At 40.1% G+C, this 18,838-nt stretch overlaps 1 protein-coding gene across 2 annotated transcripts in view; it reads right to left on the reverse strand.

Annotated features, from left to right (window-relative positions):
• DOCK1 (dedicator of cytokinesis 1) overlaps positions 1–18,838 on the reverse strand; it is a 279,647-nt gene that overhangs the window by 194,545 nt on the left and 66,264 nt on the right. Inside the window, exons 12-23 of one of the 2 annotated variants that reach the window (XM_075612250.1) lie at positions 17,863–17,942; positions 17,145–17,270; positions 11,933–12,057; positions 11,429–11,527; positions 11,049–11,121; positions 10,626–10,729; positions 9,641–9,824; positions 8,275–8,372; positions 6,481–6,570; positions 4,870–4,970; positions 4,528–4,662; positions 2,964–3,072 (exon numbers count right to left, since the gene is read on the reverse strand). In XM_075612250.1, coding sequence (XP_075468365.1) covers positions 2,964–3,072; positions 4,528–4,662; positions 4,870–4,970; positions 6,481–6,570; positions 8,275–8,372; positions 9,641–9,824; positions 10,626–10,729; positions 11,049–11,121; positions 11,429–11,527; positions 11,933–12,057; positions 17,145–17,270; positions 17,863–17,942 — 1,324 coding nt within the window. Of the gene's footprint in view, positions 1–2,963; positions 3,073–4,527; positions 4,663–4,869; positions 4,971–6,480; positions 6,571–8,274; positions 8,373–9,640; positions 9,825–10,625; positions 10,730–11,048; positions 11,122–11,428; positions 11,528–11,932; positions 12,058–17,144; positions 17,271–17,862; positions 18,006–18,838 lie in introns of both variants that reach the window. The other variant, XM_075612249.1, reaches the window with a different exon arrangement.

Genomic DNA, 18,838 nt, shown 5'->3' on the forward strand with positions numbered 1-18,838 from the left:
TACCCACCATAACCTTAATAGTAGTGGTGATTACCTAGTCTAGTCTCAAACCTGCTTTGCCATTAAGACCAACCTCACACTGATGATACCCATCAAGGTTGAAACATGTCTGTGAGTGGCTTTAATGGCTTTGCATCTCATCCCAGCCTCTGTCTAAAAGCTGTGTTTAAAGCAGCATGCATTGGCTTGAGGATTGGCTTGTGTAATACGAGCTTGAGACAAAAGGTGGCACTGAGTACTCATTTGCATGTCATTTCCCAGAATCCCTTGCTGCAGTGGAAGCGCTGTATGCTGGGTGACAATGGGGAAAGACAGGGTTGCATACCTTTCTAAGACATGCAAATGAACATACAGTAATATTTACAGTTGCTATATATATATATACACACACACACACACACACACACACACACACACACACACACACACACACACACACACACACACACGATTTGATAATCATTTATGGAATGATCTGGTAGTGAAAAATGATGTCCCACTGGTGAGCAGTAACTTTCTTCTTCATGGTGTTGTATAGAGTGTCTGTCCATGTTCATTCTGCCTTGAAGCTTTTTGCTGGTTTCGCCAATTTACTATCCTTGGTCACATACATATATAGCCCTGTGTAGTTTGGGGTTACATGTCTTTCTCCTCCTGTGCAATAATCCCAGTTAAGGGCAGGTTTGCCAGGAGTAATCATGGAGTTTGCCCTCACCTCCTGTGCTGTGTATTATTCAGTGAAGGAAGTGACATCAGGCTCTGTGTCAACTTACAGTGACACAGGGGGGGGGTGGTGCCTACTGAATCTATATAATATGCAGCACTTCCTCAATTTAATCAGTGTGCCTCACCACCTGAGTGAGGCGAGTCTGTCCAGCAACCTGTCAGGGCTCTGGCAGTATTTGTGGCCCTCCCTCAAGGGAGTGGTGTGGAAGACTATTCCTCTTACTCCATCAGGGAGTAAGGGAAGAGCTAGACCTGCTTTCAGTGCCCTTGCCTGGGAGTGTACGGTCAGGGACTTCCTTTGGGTTGGCAACCTGAGATGAGAGGCTAGAAGACCAGCCGCTATGATGGGCGGCTGTCCATGTATTGTGACAATAAAGGATGCCAAAGAAAGAGATCGCTTCTGTCCTGATTGTGGAGTCACTTGGGAAGAAGGTGCACATAGAGGTTCTCTTTCAGAGACTCCTCCCTACTACGCTGGGGGTCTGGAAGAGATGGAGGCGCTGTACCATGAGTGTAACTCAGCATTACCTCATAAGCCAGTCCTGATGCCATCTCCCATACCACGCGTGAGACTCAGGGATTCTGTAAGCCAGCAGGTGCACCACACTACACTTCATGTAACAGGGGTCAGTGTCCACCTAGGGGGGGCAATATGAGATTGGCCCGGGCAAACACCGTTACGCATACATACATACTGTACATGCACAGATACACACACACACACACATAAAATGCGGCTTTAGATATGCAGTTACTCATAGCATATCCTGAACAATATTTTAGTTGTATATTTTCCGGTCTATAATTCATTAAAAAAACCTATTATACTAGAGACATTGAGTCTTTGCTTCGGTAAATTGATATTGCAAAGCTTAAAATTGGCAAATTGTACATGCAGTGTCATTTGGCATTAAAAGAAGAGAGAAAAATAGTGTTTGAATCAATTCAGGAGATGATCACCTATACGAAGCTTATAATATATTAGAATTAATAAATGAATTCCTTTCAAAGTTGCATACATGTATATACACACACACACACAAACACATGGAGATGAAGGCCTCGAAACCCTGCATGGTGACATTTTCTTGGTCCCAGCTGTACTTTTTTTTATTCCTCAAGTAGGTCTTGGGTAGTTAACAGGGAGAGGATGCTACAATGCTTATAGAATATATGAACTGTAATCCTAAATCTCCGGATCACACAAATAACAGAATGTAATCATAAGCAATCATTTCATTTCCTACTTTGAATCATCCATACTCTAAAGTGACATGGGTTTAACAGAAGACCTTTAATTGCATGATACAGGTCAATGTTTCATCCATACTTTTAAAAAAATTATGACAAAATATATGATCTACCTAGTTAACCACATATAAGAAAATCTATTTTCTATACAAACTAGGTCTTCAAAGCTCATTGATTGATCCCAAGTGCTACAGATGAAAGTAGAGCGTAATTTGCATAAACCCATAAGTCATTTCATGATTAAAAATGTTTTAGTTGAACTACTATGTGGTCTACAAAAATTGCCTGATCTGAATTGCTCAATAGATTTTCTGCTTTCTAAACCCTTCCCCCACACAGTTGGAAATCCATGTTGCCATCTCTACAGTCTGATATTAATCAAATATATCATTAGCTTTTTCCTTTTACTGCACTGACATGCTAATCAGTATTTGAAAAGCCAGAAATCTTAAATTCTACTTATTTTCCTGGGAAAAGAGGTTTAAATAGCCTATGGCAATTTCAGATTTTTTTTCGCTCTCTCTCTCTCATAGCAAACTGTTGTGATACATCATGTTTTTTTCTTTGCAATTCCATTATTACTGACATACGAGTAGTTACTTACACATTAAACCTTTTGTTTTTACATCCAATAAACATCTATAAATCCTCATCACCTCAACACAGCTAAAATAACTATTTTGCATGAACTGTATAAAAGCTACAACTTTTGACGCATTACCTTTGACATGTTCTATCAATCTTTACTTACAGACCCCAGATAATGCGCTCTTGTAATCACACAATACAATATTTCCCTTCTTTCTAAACTGCTGTTTTGAAAGACACCTTAGTTTAAAAAAAGTGTGTTGTATTTCAGATACCCTTGAGATGCTATACTGTAGTATCAATTTAAAAAAAAAAAAAACATTCTTAGAATCAGGATATTGATTTATTTCAATATTCTTTTTTGCAAACATTTTAGCACACCAACTTACAGTATTTACCTTAACTATGACACTCTGATCAGAAATACTACTCGTCATGTCATTGATTGATTTGAACAGCTGTAGCAAAGACTGCATAAAGTCAGCTTCCCCTTTATTTTCATAAAGTCTGAAAAATACAAAAGGTGTTTTGCCATTATGAAAAACAAACAGAAAAAAAAAAAGACTGTGCCCTAATTCGATTCAGTTCCAGAAAGTGGTATATCCCTCAGCATATTATAATAGTAATATCAGAAAAATTTATTTCATATTAGAATTGTAATAATTTGCTGCATTCGTAACCATTTCACAGGAGTTCTTGTCACACATATTGTGCCCACCAGAGCAGTATTAAACTAGCAGAGAACTCAGCAACACCACGAGGTTCGGCTGCAGGAATTCAGCTCCTGAGGACCCCTGGGGTTCAGGTACAATATAATACAACTGGAAATATAAAAACGAGAGAGAGAGAGAAAACGGCACAAAGTAACAAGCAAGCTTTCAGATCACAATGACCCTTTATCAAGAGCTTGAAAAGGATCATAGCGATCTGAAACATGTTACCTTGTTTCCTGCTGCCGGTTTTATCCAATAAATATAAGTTTTTCTACTGTGGTTTCTTTTGATGTTTTCACTTTGTGGAGGATGTATGGCGCTTCCTAATCCCACGTGCACCTAGAGCAGGGGTGTTCAACGCCAGTCCTCAAGATCCCCCAACAGGTCAAGTATACAGGATATCCCTGCTTCAGCACAGATGGCTTAATCAGTGTCTCAGATGAAGACTGAGCCACCTGTGATAAAGCAGGGACTGATTGAGCCACCTATGATGAAGCTGGGATATCCATAAAACCTGACCTGTTCGGGTGTCTTGAGGACTGGAGTTGAACACCCCTGACCTAGAGGCTTTTTCTAGTGTATTTTATTTCTGTTTGGCTTGTGAAAATAATTTTTTATTATAACTTTCCTTTTTTCTGAAGGTCGTTTGATGTTAATTACAATTGTAGACGTCAGGCACAAAAGGATCATTGCTTTTTTTGAGTGTGCAAGAGCCTCTGAACTAGCATTTTCACAAGTAAAAATCAGTCTGGCGTTATTGCTAACTGTAAGATGCCAAATTTGGTGATCGGCAAACAACTGTATAGATTTTATTTTTAATAATAAAAAGTGTTTTTCGCTTCTACACCCCAAAAAAAAAAAAAAAAATACACTGAATGGGCTAAACTAAATACCTTCAGGTCTCAATTAATTTTGCTGTAAGGCTTCCACCCTGTTGCTTTGCAATATTTAGGCTCCGTGGATTTTAATTCAGCTAAAGTCTTTCTTAGCAAGAGAGAGGCAGCTTCAAAGCATATGAAATAGGGGCCTTAGGCAAAGATCCACAAAAGGGTGATAAACTTTAGCATGCCTTAACTCCCATTCAAATGAAGGAGAGTCAAGGCGTCCAAAAGCCAAGTAACTTTTGTGGATCTGGGCCTTCGAGTAGTAAAGCATATTCCCATTTAGTGCCTTTTCCTGACTCCATACAGTACAATGTAAAGGCATGCAAACACAGACAATATTGGAGAAATGTAATAGAAATACTTACTGAATAAATAATATTCTGGATCGCACAATGAATTTGAAGATGTATTCCAAAGCTTTCATTGCTTTAAATAATTGGTCAGTAATACCTGGTTTATCAGCATTATCCACATAGTTTTTGAATACTTTAGTCAGTTTTCTGTAAAATACATATATATACATATATAGATAAGTAGGCACTAGAAATATCTTACGGTTTAGTAAAACAGCAGAGTAACATATTGAACTGTGACTATGCTTTAAAGAAGATACTCATGCTTTGCCTGCAGTTTATAACCACACCCAATATAAAGGCAATTGTGCAAGCACTTGATTCTATATTTACAAAACGGAGAATGAAACATACGTGTATGCCAACGTTGCACTGAAGTGCTTCTTAATGTAGGTCTCCAAGACTGGATTAAAATGCTGAAACTTCCTATCAGCAATCAGGCCAATGATGAATACCTGTAAGATTAAAGATTTCGTTATAAATAACACTGATAGCAGTATTACGCTTGTATCGTAATAAAATGTAGTAATGAATTTATTATTTTATTATTATTTATTTTATTCTAAATAAAAATGAACAATAAATCCGACTGCTCCGATACCACAACCCAAAACAGTGTCTGTAGTATGTAGTCTCTTTTAGTTTATAAACAGTTATTTTGTTTTATCAAGAGCATCTTAAAGCAGCAGTTCCCCAAAACAGCATTTATTATTATTTTTTTATTTACACAAAATTTTACAGAAACCTAGGGGGCCCATCAGTGGTATTTGTCATTTTTTGTGTGTCGGTTTTGACAGACAAAAAAAAAACTACAAACATGGCCACTACAAACATGGCCACAGGACTACAAACATGGCCACAAGACTACAAACATGGCCACAGGACTACAAACATGGCCACAGGACTACAAACATGGCCACAGGACTACAAACATGGCCACAGGACTACAAACATGGCCACAGGACTACAAACATGGCCACAGGACTACAAACATGGCCACAGGACTACAAACATGGCCACAAGACTACAAACATGGCCACAAGATACAAACATGGCCACAAGACTACAAACATGGCCACAAGACTACAAACATGGCCACAAGACTACAAACATGGCCACAGGACTACAAACATGGCCACAGGACTACAAACATGGCCACAGGACTACAAACATGGCCACAGGACTACAAACATGGCCACAGGACTACAAACATGGCCACAGGACTACAAACATGGCCACAGGACTACAAACATGGCTGCGCGATCACCAATAGAAAGCCATGACATCATCTTTTCTATTGGCTACCAGGCAGAGCACTGACCCAGCTGCCATTTTGAGTCCAACAGGCACTTATTTTGCCCGGTGCCGGAACAGTGGAAACAAACAAAATTAAAAGAGAAATATTTTAGATGTTTCCCCGTACAAATGTTTGCCACATATAACTTGCTCAAATACAGCCTTGAAAAAAACTATAGTAATATACACATGGTATTACTCAATGTGGCTTGACCCTTTCAGTGCTGGAGGGTCGTGCCACCTCCGTAGCAGCAGACCATCCTGCACTTCCGCATCACGTTCCACATCTGTTCCGGTCAGATGTGACAGGGAGGGGGCTGGGAAGGCCAACCCTACAGCGTGGTTACGAGATCGGTCGCACACAACCCCTAAAAGCCGGTTAAGGGGCAAGGACATATGGTGTATGTCAGGAGTGGCCAACTCCTGCCCTCAAGAACTACCAACAGGTCAGGTTTTCAGGATATCCCTGTTGGTGGCCCTGGAGGGCTGGAGTTGGCCACATCTGCTGTATGTCATAAGGGACCCTGGGTGCCCACCTTTGACATTCACCAAACTTCGCTGGGATACTGACGGGGGTTAAAATGCAACACAAACCTGTTGCATTAACCCACCTCAATAAAAGGAAAACCTTGTACTTCTGATATTTTTTAATTCATGGAGACCACTTACCAAAGCATCAAACACCAAAGTATCAAAAGTTTCACTCTCAGAATTTTCCATCATGATGTTAAAAAGTGCATCCAGAGTGTCCTGCAAGAACTACAAATACATATTGTGTATTAACAATGAATATGCAGGAAAAAGAATAGGAAAACACATTTACAATGTCTGCCAACAGTTTCGATCTTTGTGGTACACCTTTAAAATTAAAATGTATGGATGGAGACCTGAGTGTCACCCCCTACAAGGTTTTTAAACTCTCCCTTCCTATTGAACAGCACTGTTATTTTCAAGAAACAGCAGAATATTACAATGCTGGAACGGAGAAAGGGTGATTTCAATTAAGGATATTTTTTTTTTTGTGCCAAGTGCTCTTCAGATTTAGAATATTTTGAATAGCCAACCAGCATCCCTCATCTTCCACCAGATGTTGAACATCGGTTAAATTTAAAAAAAAGCTGTCTGAGTTGCTTCAGTGCACATGTGCAAACTCAGCTTGCACTGATGTGACCCAAAAGGTTGAAACAGCTGTCCAATCCCTGAGGAAGCTCAGGGTGAAATGCATAGGATTTACAGATACAGCGAGGTTAGTAACCCCCAGATGACTACACCGATACCATTCTGCCTCCAACGGTATCAGACACTGAGGGACAGTCCTGCCGTCTCTTCACAGGCCTCGATTGTCTGATATGCCATTATAAACCAGCGAGTTGGATACCTCTTTTTGCTACAGATTTTAAATATAACGCATTGTTGCACTATATTTTGTCTTTACATAAACAGGGATCAAGTTTGCTCATGACCTAAACTTACACTTATTAGTTGAATGGTACTGATCGCCAGTTTTGGGAAGGTGCAACTCAATGGGTGAAAAATGATATGAAAACGAGAGCGAAAGACACCTATTTATAGAGATGCACACTAGTGGGTTATGGATACATAGGTAATACACCAGAGTAAAATGGATTGAATAGAACTTGACTTTTAATACACAACTTAAAATATAGGTCATAAATATACACAGTGAAACAATAAAAAGCTGCCTAACAGAACTCTACTTGTGAAGGTAATTTGGAATAGAGGAGGGTTAATAGGGTATAAAGGGTTAAATCACCATGCGCAGGCACAAAGTGAACAAGGTCAGATGTGCAGCGATCTGGGTAATTAGCAGCACTGGGGCTGTGCCACCTACCTACCCCCTAATCTGCTCTGTTGAGGGGGACCAGCTTGTCCTTCCTTCCAGAGTGTGAGGTACAGGCTGTAGGATCTCCCGCGCTCAGGAGGAGCTCCCCCAACTCGGCTATTACACTCCGTTTTGTAATGACACCATATGCTTAAAATCAGAACCACTCTCTGTAAGTGGATAGCCTAAATTTGCAATAATCTGGATGACGGGGTGGTTTGGGTGTTCGTTTGTATACACACACACACACACACATATATATATATACTGTATATCACTTATTTAATTGTTCTGTATTCACTATAATTATATATTTTTCCACAAACATAACCAGCACTATTTGTGGAGCTTTGGATTGCATGTAATATTATTGTGCTAGTTTTGCTCCTTTTATATTAGAAGATTGGTGGGAAAAACAGTTGAGTAGAGCATCAATAATAGAATCCAAAGATCCGCCGATTAAGAAGGACAATATATAAAGCATTTTGATAGCAGGCTTCAATTTCTCTACATTCATGGGGATGATACTAGTATATTACAAAGCATACAAAAGCATTTAATAACTAATATCAGTTCATTATTATTACATTTCTCATGTACAAGGCACAAACAGCATTTACCTTTACCACTTCTCCCCCGTCAACTTTCATTAATTGGCGTAAATTCTGTTGCAGCAAATTTGTATTTGACCGCCATTTCAGGAGACCCAAGAGATCCACTAGAAGGGACAAACAGTTACTGAATTATAGCAATGCAAACAGTGTAACAGATCAAAACGACCCTGAGCAATTTTGAGCTTGTGATAAAGTTACAATACAGTAGCAATCCCGGCGCGCAGCCATTTTCACACGACATGCAGGAGGAGACACTGTAGTTTGAGCAGAGATGCAGGAAAATACCGGGAGACGCCTCACCAACCGCCGGTAACACTTGAGAGCGGGCAAAATGCACTCACTCCAGGCGAGGGGCCAAGTGCATTTGTCGAACCCAGTGTGTACATAAACACACACACACACACATATTCGGTCACACGGTATCGTATTACTAATTTGGTTCATATAGGATTTGCACCCACTCTTATCTACTTGACGGAGTGCCTTGCTCTTATCTATATATATATATATATATATATATATATATCTATATATCTATATATATATATATATCTATATATATCTATATATATAGATATATATCCCACCAGGATTGGGCGCATTTTTCTTTTTTACACACACACATAAATATATATGTATATATATATATAATTAAGTAATGCCTTGGTGATCATTGGGATCATTGGTATCCTTAAGAGCAGAACCTCGCTATTTTCAGCTCCAGGCACCACTATGCCTCCTCCTGGTTTCAGAAATACCGTCCGATAGCTAACAGCGTTTCTTCAGTGGATTTGAATGGACATCCAATAGGAAGTCGTAACCAATGACCTTGCGGCTTCCCATTAGGCTTCAGGACCTGTAAGATTTGGGGGCCATTTTGTTTTCCCTAGAGGAAGCATTCACAGTAACTACACTGGTAAGTAGCTTGGGATTCATGAAGCTAAAAGTAATGTTTAGCCCTGGAGCAGCTTCCCTCCGGTCCAATTTTTATAATAATAATAATAATATTTTTTTTAAAAGAAAGAAAAGAAAAAAAAAAGGAAGATGGGTAAAAAAAATTTTTTTAAATGAGCAGTCAGCGTGGCTGATTAAACTTTTCTTGCCTTCTGTCTCGCCATATCAATATATATAATTTGTGTGACAAGTACTGTACATAAACAAGATCACCAAAGCTACAAAAAAAAAAAAAAAGTGGTAAAAAATAAATATGTTGCTTCCTGCCAAAACCACGTAAAATATATCTACATACACAGCAAGTATGTCACCATGTACAACAAATGGGTAGTATTCATTGTTTGTATTGTTACAGATTAAGAAACATTAAACTTTTTTTTTTTTATAACTAACATGTCCGTAAAGTAACCAAACTTACCGTTCTGTGTGAGTTTAGTTGAACAGACTAGAGTGGCTATTTGAAAAGAATCTTTGCTAATGGTGCAGCTGCCCAGATTCTGCATGCTTTTCCCAGTTGTAGAGTGTCCTTTCTCTTCCAGTTCTATTTTCGTTGCTGGAAGGCTAAGGTATGTTGAAGCATCTTCCAGCTTCTTTGCCTCTGCCTTGAAGTTAATAGCATAACAAAATATCAACCGCTATTCAGAAATTAAAATGTGTCGTACTGTATGACGTTCAAATATAATAGGACAAACTGGTTTACAGCAGGGTAATATAGGCTGTTCTCTCAACTTTTAAGCAGTAGGAAGTTTGTCGTTATACTAATTTCTTTTTATTGCAGGAAACCGAAGAGAGCAGGGAATCACCAAAACATTGAGTGAGTGGGAAGAGAAAGGGGGAATTGAGTGAGAGGGGAGGAAGAGAGTGAGAGGAGAAGAGAGAAAGAATGATAGCGGGGAGGAAGAGAGTGAGAGGAGGGGGTAAATAAATACGCAGGACCAAGCATATTTTGATTTATTTAGCATTTTTTTACCCAAAAGGTGGAAATGACAAAATTACTTCAAACTGTTTTGCACAGAATAACAATCAAAAACGCAAACTAAATGGACTTATTGGAGGATGCATTTTGCTCCCCTATATATTTTTTACTTTCCCTAATTCTGATTGTAGTATGTTTGCTGTATGTTAATGCTTATACATATACACCTATTAGTGTATGTGTACAGTATATGTATCATGTATGTGTTCATGAGGGTGCAATCATATTCCTGCATGTGCTGCGGCTCCAATATTTTGGCCAAAGACCATTTTTTTTTTAAAAGGGGCTCTTTCCTGAAAGTTTGCAGACTCCTCCTCCCCTCCCCTCCCCCACTACTGTAACTAGCTCATACCCCAATGAGAAACAATGTTGATGCTCTTCATTTTCTCAAAAATAAATTCAGCATATTACATATGTCACAATTTACCTTGTAAACTATGAGGTCATGCTCCCCATCTCTTAATGTTGTTCCATCATATCGCATCAGTTTTACAAATGCTACTGCAAATATCTTCTCAGACTTATCTTTAGCTATTTGAAGAAACAATGATATTGTTAAGTATTGCCTTCACATTAATGATCCCTTTACCCATTTAGAATGAAGTAATAACATTTACAAACACACAAGTGAGCGGATTTATACACACTCTTATTTGGTCACCTGTAAGAAAACAGTTTAACGTAAAAAAAATTAAAAAGCTTAAACGCGATGTTGACTCAGATTGACCACAAGCAAGAGGTTATAACAAACCTACAGTGCAAATACAACATGCTTATAAACAAGGTCACTGTAGAAACCAAAATGCAACATTTGAAAAGCTGGACAAGTTGTATTCCGCACAGTACTTACAGTCCTGGGATGATCTGTGACGGAATGTAAACCTTAAATGGCTACGATTCACATCTTCAATAGGGATTGCCACCTTGATGGGAACAAAAAAACAAAACTTACTGGGCTGAGAGCGAAGCTCTCTGGTAAGGACACTGTCACGCCTACCCCTTCTCCCCCTCCTCCCCCCCCCCCCGTGTTAACGCTAGTTGTTGCATTGGGCAAGTGGCCATCTCCCTGTGCCTCTGGTACCAAAAATAGATTGTAAGCTCAATGGGGCAGGGACTCTGTGCCAGCAAAATTCTTTGTACAGCGCTAAATTAAAACTATTAAAACAATGCCAATATTCTGCACCTGTATTACAGTAATTATCAAAACTACACCTCTGTTTCTATACTTACTTTCACAGTCTCAAACCAGCGTGGTTGTTTCACTTGATAATATATAACGGATTTGTACTCCGAGATGGCTTCGTCACCAGCCCCAGGGTAAATAACATTCTCGAAAGAAAGGAAAAAAAATCAATGGATTTAGATCTTCAGAACTTTTCTGAACACATATTTTGGATACAATACAATAAGTATTAAATAGAAAGCCTGAAAAATTTTTATTTTTTTAAATTACAATATTTTTCTGAAAACATGCACTTCAAAGAAAACTTCTGAGAAACTACAGCCAGCATAGTTCTAGTATGGAAACTCTATGATTCAATGAGACCCCATAATCCTCCTTTCACTTTAATGTTTCTACTGGGAAACGATTAAGTCCGTTGATAAACTGAAGAGTAGCGCACAATACAACTCAAATTAATCTAAGAGGAAAAGAGCTTGCATTACAATGGAATCTTTCATACATAGCCCTTTATATTAGCCTAAGCAGTGCAGTGTTCCAATCACAAATAATACCTCTAATCTTTTCCCATCTTCATCAAAGACTGATATTGTAACTTCTACATTTTTTGCTGTGGTTTTGCTGCCTCTGTCATAGTCTCCTTGAAGCAATGTAACATAGATATCATTGCGAACATCGCCTAGAAAGGTACATTATGAAAAAGCACATGAATCAAGTGTTCTGCCAAATGTATTCGTTTATCAACACAAATTGCATATAAAAAGATTTTTAAAACATGTATTATGTACAGATGATAAATCCAGTTGGTATATACTGTACTATAAAGCAGGACCTCCCTCAGGAACAGATTTACAAAAGGCTTCTGGCAATACGGAGCATTCTACCTCTTGTTTGTGTGAAATGCGACAGCCAGGATGCTCGATTAAGTGTAGTGTGGACCATGTATAATTAATAGGAGCACATCAAAGTGCTTTTTTTTTTTATGAACCTGCTGAAAAAGAAGAAATGAACCCAGCTCTGCCCAGTGCTCCCATAGTTGCAGTCTGCAGACATTAGTAGAAATGTGCAAACGGTTTTTTGAAATCCCTCTGGTTTCAGCCAATGGTTCTAATTTACAGAAATTCAAGAACTCTTTATTAAAGACACTAACGGATTTCTGTTTTGGTGCCCGATTGTACCAGTCTTCCTTAAGAAAAACTTTATTTTCACTGGCACCTCCGAATTGGGGAATGTTTGCGAAACAAACTGGTCCCATTGGCTGTGTCAAAGGGTTAATAAAGTTAATGAAATTCGATAGGGTTTGGGAGCTATGGTCCACAGAGTAGATTGGGACTAAAAGAAGGCAGGTAAATGGAAGAAGAAAACGAGAGCAAAAACGGTGCACTGCCAGGGAGCCAGGTGGTAAGAAAAATAAAATACTATTTATTCAGCACCACTCAGTAAACATAACTCCAGGGGGTAAGACAAAAACTCCTACGCGTTTCGGACCGTAGGGGTCCTTTATGAAGGAGTATAGGGGATATTAGATGCAGTCTAAGATATATTTTTAACGTTGCCGATTATCCTGCAATTCACCCCAGGCTGGGGATTTATGAGTTGTAGTGGAATAACTGTATAGATTGATATACTCCACTTTATGTTTTTAACTTCTTTTGGGTTATTATCATGTTTGTCTTACTCCATAAATATTATGTTTTTCATTGCTGTATTATGAGAGGCAGGGGGACTTGTGTGTGTGTTTTTTCACTATATATGTACTTCTTGTGTTTTCGGGGGGGTTGGGGTAAGGGGACCCTGGTAATGTTTGTGTGATCACATCCACAATTTCAAGCAGTGCGTTGTATTTTGGGTCATTCCTAAAATCATTAATCGATTATTTATATTTACAATAGTCCCGTTGGGGCTGATGAGTGGGAGGCTCAGAGAGGTGCAGCCCTCCGTGGGGTCAGGCCAATGGATGATGGGCATGTCGGGCCGCGGGAACGAGCAAGGCAGCTTGGATCCCTATAGGCTGTTGTGCCGTTCCTGGTCCTATCAGCTCTCGCGGGCCTTCCTGGAGAGACGAAGACTCCTTTCGGTTACCACCCACTTGTCACCATGTAGTCGGGTTGCCGGATCTCTTAGCGCGGTCTGACGCTCGTGTTATGGGGCACCCTGTGGATGTGCGATCCTGTGTATGACAGGACGTGGCACGCAGAGTTGACCCGCATGATGTCAGACCTGCGCGCAGCGGTTTTGCCGCCATTTCTTGAATTTTTGATTTGCTATTTGTTGGCTACAGGGTATATATAAGGGGTCCCCTTCTCCCAGTCCCCTATACTCCTTGATAAAGGACCCCTACGGTCCGAAACGCGTAGGAGTTTTTGTCTTACCCCCTGGGGTTATGTTTACTGAGTGGTGCTGAATAAATAGTATTTTATTTTTCTTACCACCTGGCTCCCTGGCAGTGCACTGTTTTTGCTCTCTCTTTCTCTTTTTCTTCTGCTGGACTTATCTCTACAGTATCCACGCCATTTGGACGGACTATTCAGGACATTTGAGGACAGATGGAGTGGGTAAGATGTTCTCTATTATTTATTGAGTGATTATTTATGGAGAAATACGTTTATTAGCACTGGCATGTCTCCAATGAGGCTACATCAGGGTGCTTACCGGCATCCTTGATTGTTTCCTTCAGGAGATTGGCGTTTTGGTCACTCACATATCACACTTCACTGCTATACCCACTCCTTTATTTACTCTGTCCTCCAGTCCTGGTTTATCATTATGGACATTTGTGCATAAGGTTCCACCATCTCTGGAGCACCCAATTCTCCATATACCCCTATAAGGTAAATGGAAGATCCTGAAGGGAGCAGGGTAAGGTGATGTTCCTAAAACTAAGGCAACCTAGACAGCCACTCATAATCGGGAACCACCACCACCCCACCATACCAACCACCATCCCCCCCTCCCCTCCTCTCTTCCTTCCTTCTGAATCTCTTTTCTACCCCTATCAAACAGGACTCAACTTACCAATAAATCTCAAAAGGGTTACCAAGCAACTACCCACATCAGTGGATTAACAACTACCGTCAAAATAGCAGAACAAAAGAAAGATGCCAAAAGCGTTATAAGTGAAATAACTGTGAAATTGTGCTATGTAACATGTTCTTTGTACCCTTCTAATAAAATTAAAAAAAGATTGAAACTAAAATAAAGTTAATGAAAAAGATGAGAGAGTGTCTGTGCAAACTCATGTCCAACACTTATATCTAGGAATTCCAGTTATCGGCTTTAACCGAAGAAGAAAAAAAAAACAATCAACCCCACCGACCAATTATCGTTATTTTTTTAAATAAAGACTGGAAAATTAAACTGAATTTAGCCGCCAATGATTTTTATTGGGGTTGTGTCCTCACGTGGTGCACTTCCTGCATGAATATGGCTGTGTGGGAAAAGGAAGCAGCACTGGCAGCCCAAGGGAGGAGAAGGAGTGAGGCAACCAGGTACTACATCCACTGCCCCCAGCACACCAATCCCATGCCTCTGGCACACAGATCCCCCTTTCCCCCCTCCTATTAATAGGTAATTCCCCTATTACCATGTCAAGTGGCATATATCTCATTTGATGCGAGTGTGGTAATAAATGAAAAAAGCTAAACACAGAATTATACTGTTTTGCTCATTTTTATGGTTATATATGATTTAAACACTGGGGGGAAAAAAAGATTTTTCTGCATATGGAAATATAAGAAAAGAGATTAAATAAACACAGATTTGATCGAGATCTCGAGATAGAGAGAAATCTATCGAAAGACAGAAAGATAAAATCCCTACTTCTAGCCCACAAAGTGATGTCTCCAGAGGACTTCAAACTCCTCCCATTGCACAGAATTTACAAACTAATACATTTTTAAAATACATATAGGTATCGATTTTTCATAGAAAAAGTGTCAATCATCAAGATTTAACGCCTTAGAGATGCCATTGGTTCATTTTGGTTCTAGGAGACAATGCATCTTCAATGACTGATTATTGTAAGTCTCCCATTTGGTTTAGAAAACAATTGTGATGTTGCAGCTGTGCTTTTGTTTGCCTTTTGTTGCCAAGTGATGAAGGTCACCGCTAAGATGTATGGAACAGATAACCTTTATAAAGATTACGCTCTGATGTAATACATTTCAGCACACAGATACACGGGACAACAGTTCAAGAAGTCAAATGTATAAAAGCATAAATTCACACTTTGGTCATTTATAAATTTTAAAAAAATTCCAAACCGGCATTGGACTTTTTGAAATAAAAAGCTGGGGTTGTAATGAGAAGCATGCTGTCTGGCACCCATATTCAGAGCCACTTGATATGCTTTATTCAGTCAGTACGCTGAATTTGCTCATATATTTTAACCTATTTCCAACATACAAAGTTCAACTCTGAGCTTATCTGTGTTTAAAATAATATACATCAAACCTTTTATGGGTGTTAATGTTATTTCGTGTAAGACCTCCACAATGTATTCATATATTTTGCTATGTAACCAACTCTCACAAATAATTGTTGGTTATGCACATAGTAATTGCATTAAAATAATAATTTTAAGTAAAGTCAATTTATCCCCGTGTCTAAGGCACCAAAAACAGATTGTAAGCTCATCTGGGCAGGGACTGTGTCTGTAAAAAAATTCTATGTGCCAAGTACCGCTCATACTGCAAATGGGGCTCAAAGCGCTTAACAATTAGAGAAAAGCGCTATATGAAATAAAGTTATTATTTATTATTAACAAAAAGAGGCACATTCTACATCAGACGTGGGCAAAGTATGTTCCGTGGGCTGATGGTTGCTTGCGGCCTGCCACAGGTAGGAACCCACTCCCTGGCCCCTACCCGTGGGTTCAGGTGGCAGAGGATGCAGCAGCGCGACTGAAGTCCACACAGATGGTCCTAACGCGGAAGTTAGGATCGAATGCCTGGGTGGGCTCCCGCCGCGCTGCTGACTTCTCTGCCACCCAAAACACAGGTAGGGGCAGAGGAAGAAGGAGGAGAGAGGGGAAGGGAGAAGGAGGAGAAGGAGGAGAAGAAGAATGAGAAGGAGAAGGAGAAGGAGAGAGCGAGAGAGCGAGAGAGAGAGCGAGAGAGCGAAAGGGAGGAGGAGGAGAGAGGGGAAGGGAGAAGGAGAAGGAGGAGAAGGGGAGAGAGAGGGGAGAGAGAGAGGGGGTAGAGAGAGAGACAGGGGGTAGAGAGAGACGGGGGGTAGAGAGAGAGACAAGGGGGGGTAGAGACAGACAGGGGGGGTAGAGAGAGAGACAGGGGGGGTAGAGAGAGAGAGGTAGAGAGAGAGAGAGAGAGAGAGAGAGAGGTAGAGAGAGAGAGAGAGGTAGAGAGAGAGGGAGGTAGAGAGAGAGGGAGGTAGAGAAAGAGGGAGGTAGAGAGAGAGGGAGGTAGAGAGAGAGGGAGGTAGAGAGAGAGGGAGGTAGAGAGAGAGGGAGGTAGAGAGAGAGGGAGGTAGAGAGAGAGATGTGAGAGAGAGGTGGGAGAGAGAGAGAGGTGGGAGAGAGAGGGGGAGAGGGGAGAGAGGGGGAGAATGTACTGCACATTCTGCTTTAAGTGTGTGGTCCACAAAGCTTGTCTAGTGGCCCTCCAGCCCAAATAATTCCCACCCCTGTTCTACATGATATAATTTCCAGCTCCAACAACATACACTAGTACAGAACAAAAAGGGCCCAAGGAAAAAAAAAAAAGAAAAAAAAAAAAGACTTCCGAATTGTAAATGTAATTTTATACACACCTGGCATTATAATCTCCGGAAAGCCCATTTTTCGAGCAACAGCTGTTGTTCTATCCACTAGATGAGGAAACTCCTTTCGAATCTGATGAATGTCACCAGGAAGCAACTTCATTGTGACCCACAATCCTGAAAGAAAGAAAAATAACAGTATATGACGAGTCAATATGAGCCCTGTGATGCAAACAATGTAAGCATACTGCAAAGATAAGGCTGCGCTTATAGTGACGGCGACATCGCGTCAAAACAAATGCATTGAATCCGCCGCATGCGCTTATAGTAGGCACGACGGCGGGACCTAAATCTCTGTAGTCAGAAGAATTTGATTTTTACAGCGACACTCTCACCATGTGACAGGTTATAAACCAATCAGATAGCTTCTGATGCAGGGAGAGGGGGGATGTGTGTGTGAGTGTGTGTGTCTGTCAAGTGAAACTGGTTTCAACACGCACAACAAACAAAAATAAAAAAAAAAGACATAGGGCCACAGACTAAAAACATGGCTACTACAAAGCCGTAAAATGTCGTTGCGGAATTTTTATTTCCCGTTCCACACCGTGTTAGCTGCTCTGGAACTGTGGGCCAACAGACGTCAGGGGACAAGTGATGAGCTCCCGGAGGAGAACACCCATTCAAAATTGAAAAAATATATTAAAACCAAAAAAAATACACACGTTGCCCGGGATTGCTGTTTTAATGTTGCACGAATATATGTACCTACCTTGCCCTTTGTGGTTAACTTCTTTAGCAGCAATCACTTTGTTTATAACAGTCTGGAGGAAGTCATTCTCCCCTGCCACCCTGGGTGAAAAACGGGATGATATGTTCAGCTGCTTGTGTCGAATGGCGTCATCCAATGCTAGCCTGGAGTGTGCACATGACGAACAGCACCACAGGAAACATAGGGTCACAGAAAACCAGAGAATCACAGGAACAAGGGAAGGTATAAGATCATAGCACAGTTTTTCACAAAGTAAGTATTAGTCCACAAAACACAAGAGAACAGAAATAGAATGACAAGAAAGATACAGAAAAGATCATTAATTAAGAAAATCACATTAAAGAAAAAAAGGTAATTCTGTGATCTCAAAACACCCAAGGGAATGTGTATGTCTATACACCAGCATGTGTGAGAATCCCCATAAGCTGTGGATCCCTTAACTGCTTTAATGTAGGAAATGAATGCAACACATTGCAAAAAAGGGTTATGAGAGCCTAAAGAAGACATATCGGAAAATACCATTAAAATGCGATACGTAAAATGTAGTTCATACTTTGTCATTACCCAAGAACTAGCCTAAAAAGACTGTGTATATGTAGCAGTATCTACAACCAAAGTTTTTGCAATAACATATATAACTCAAGATCTGGCTTAAACCGTATTCAAAAACAAGCACACTTTCTTGCATTATTTGAAAACAAGCAAATTAAAATATCAAACCGTTAGAAATTAAATGCAACCTTTATGAATGTACCTTAAATCAGGGGTGCTCAACTCAAGTCCTCAAGACTTCCCCAATAGGTCAGGTTTTAAGGATATCCCAGCTTCAGCACAGGTGGCTCAAATCGAAGACTGAGCCACCTGTGCAGAAGCAGGGATATCCTGAAAATCTCACCTGTTGGTGGGGTCGTGAGGACTGCAGTTGAGCACCCTTGCCCTAAATTAGCCTTGCCAGGAGCATATTAACAGCTGCTGT

This window comes from Ascaphus truei, chromosome 8 (assembly GCF_040206685.1).
Source record: "Ascaphus truei isolate aAscTru1 chromosome 8, aAscTru1.hap1, whole genome shotgun sequence".
NCBI classification, from domain to species: Eukaryota; Metazoa; Chordata; class Amphibia; order Anura; family Ascaphidae; genus Ascaphus; species Ascaphus truei.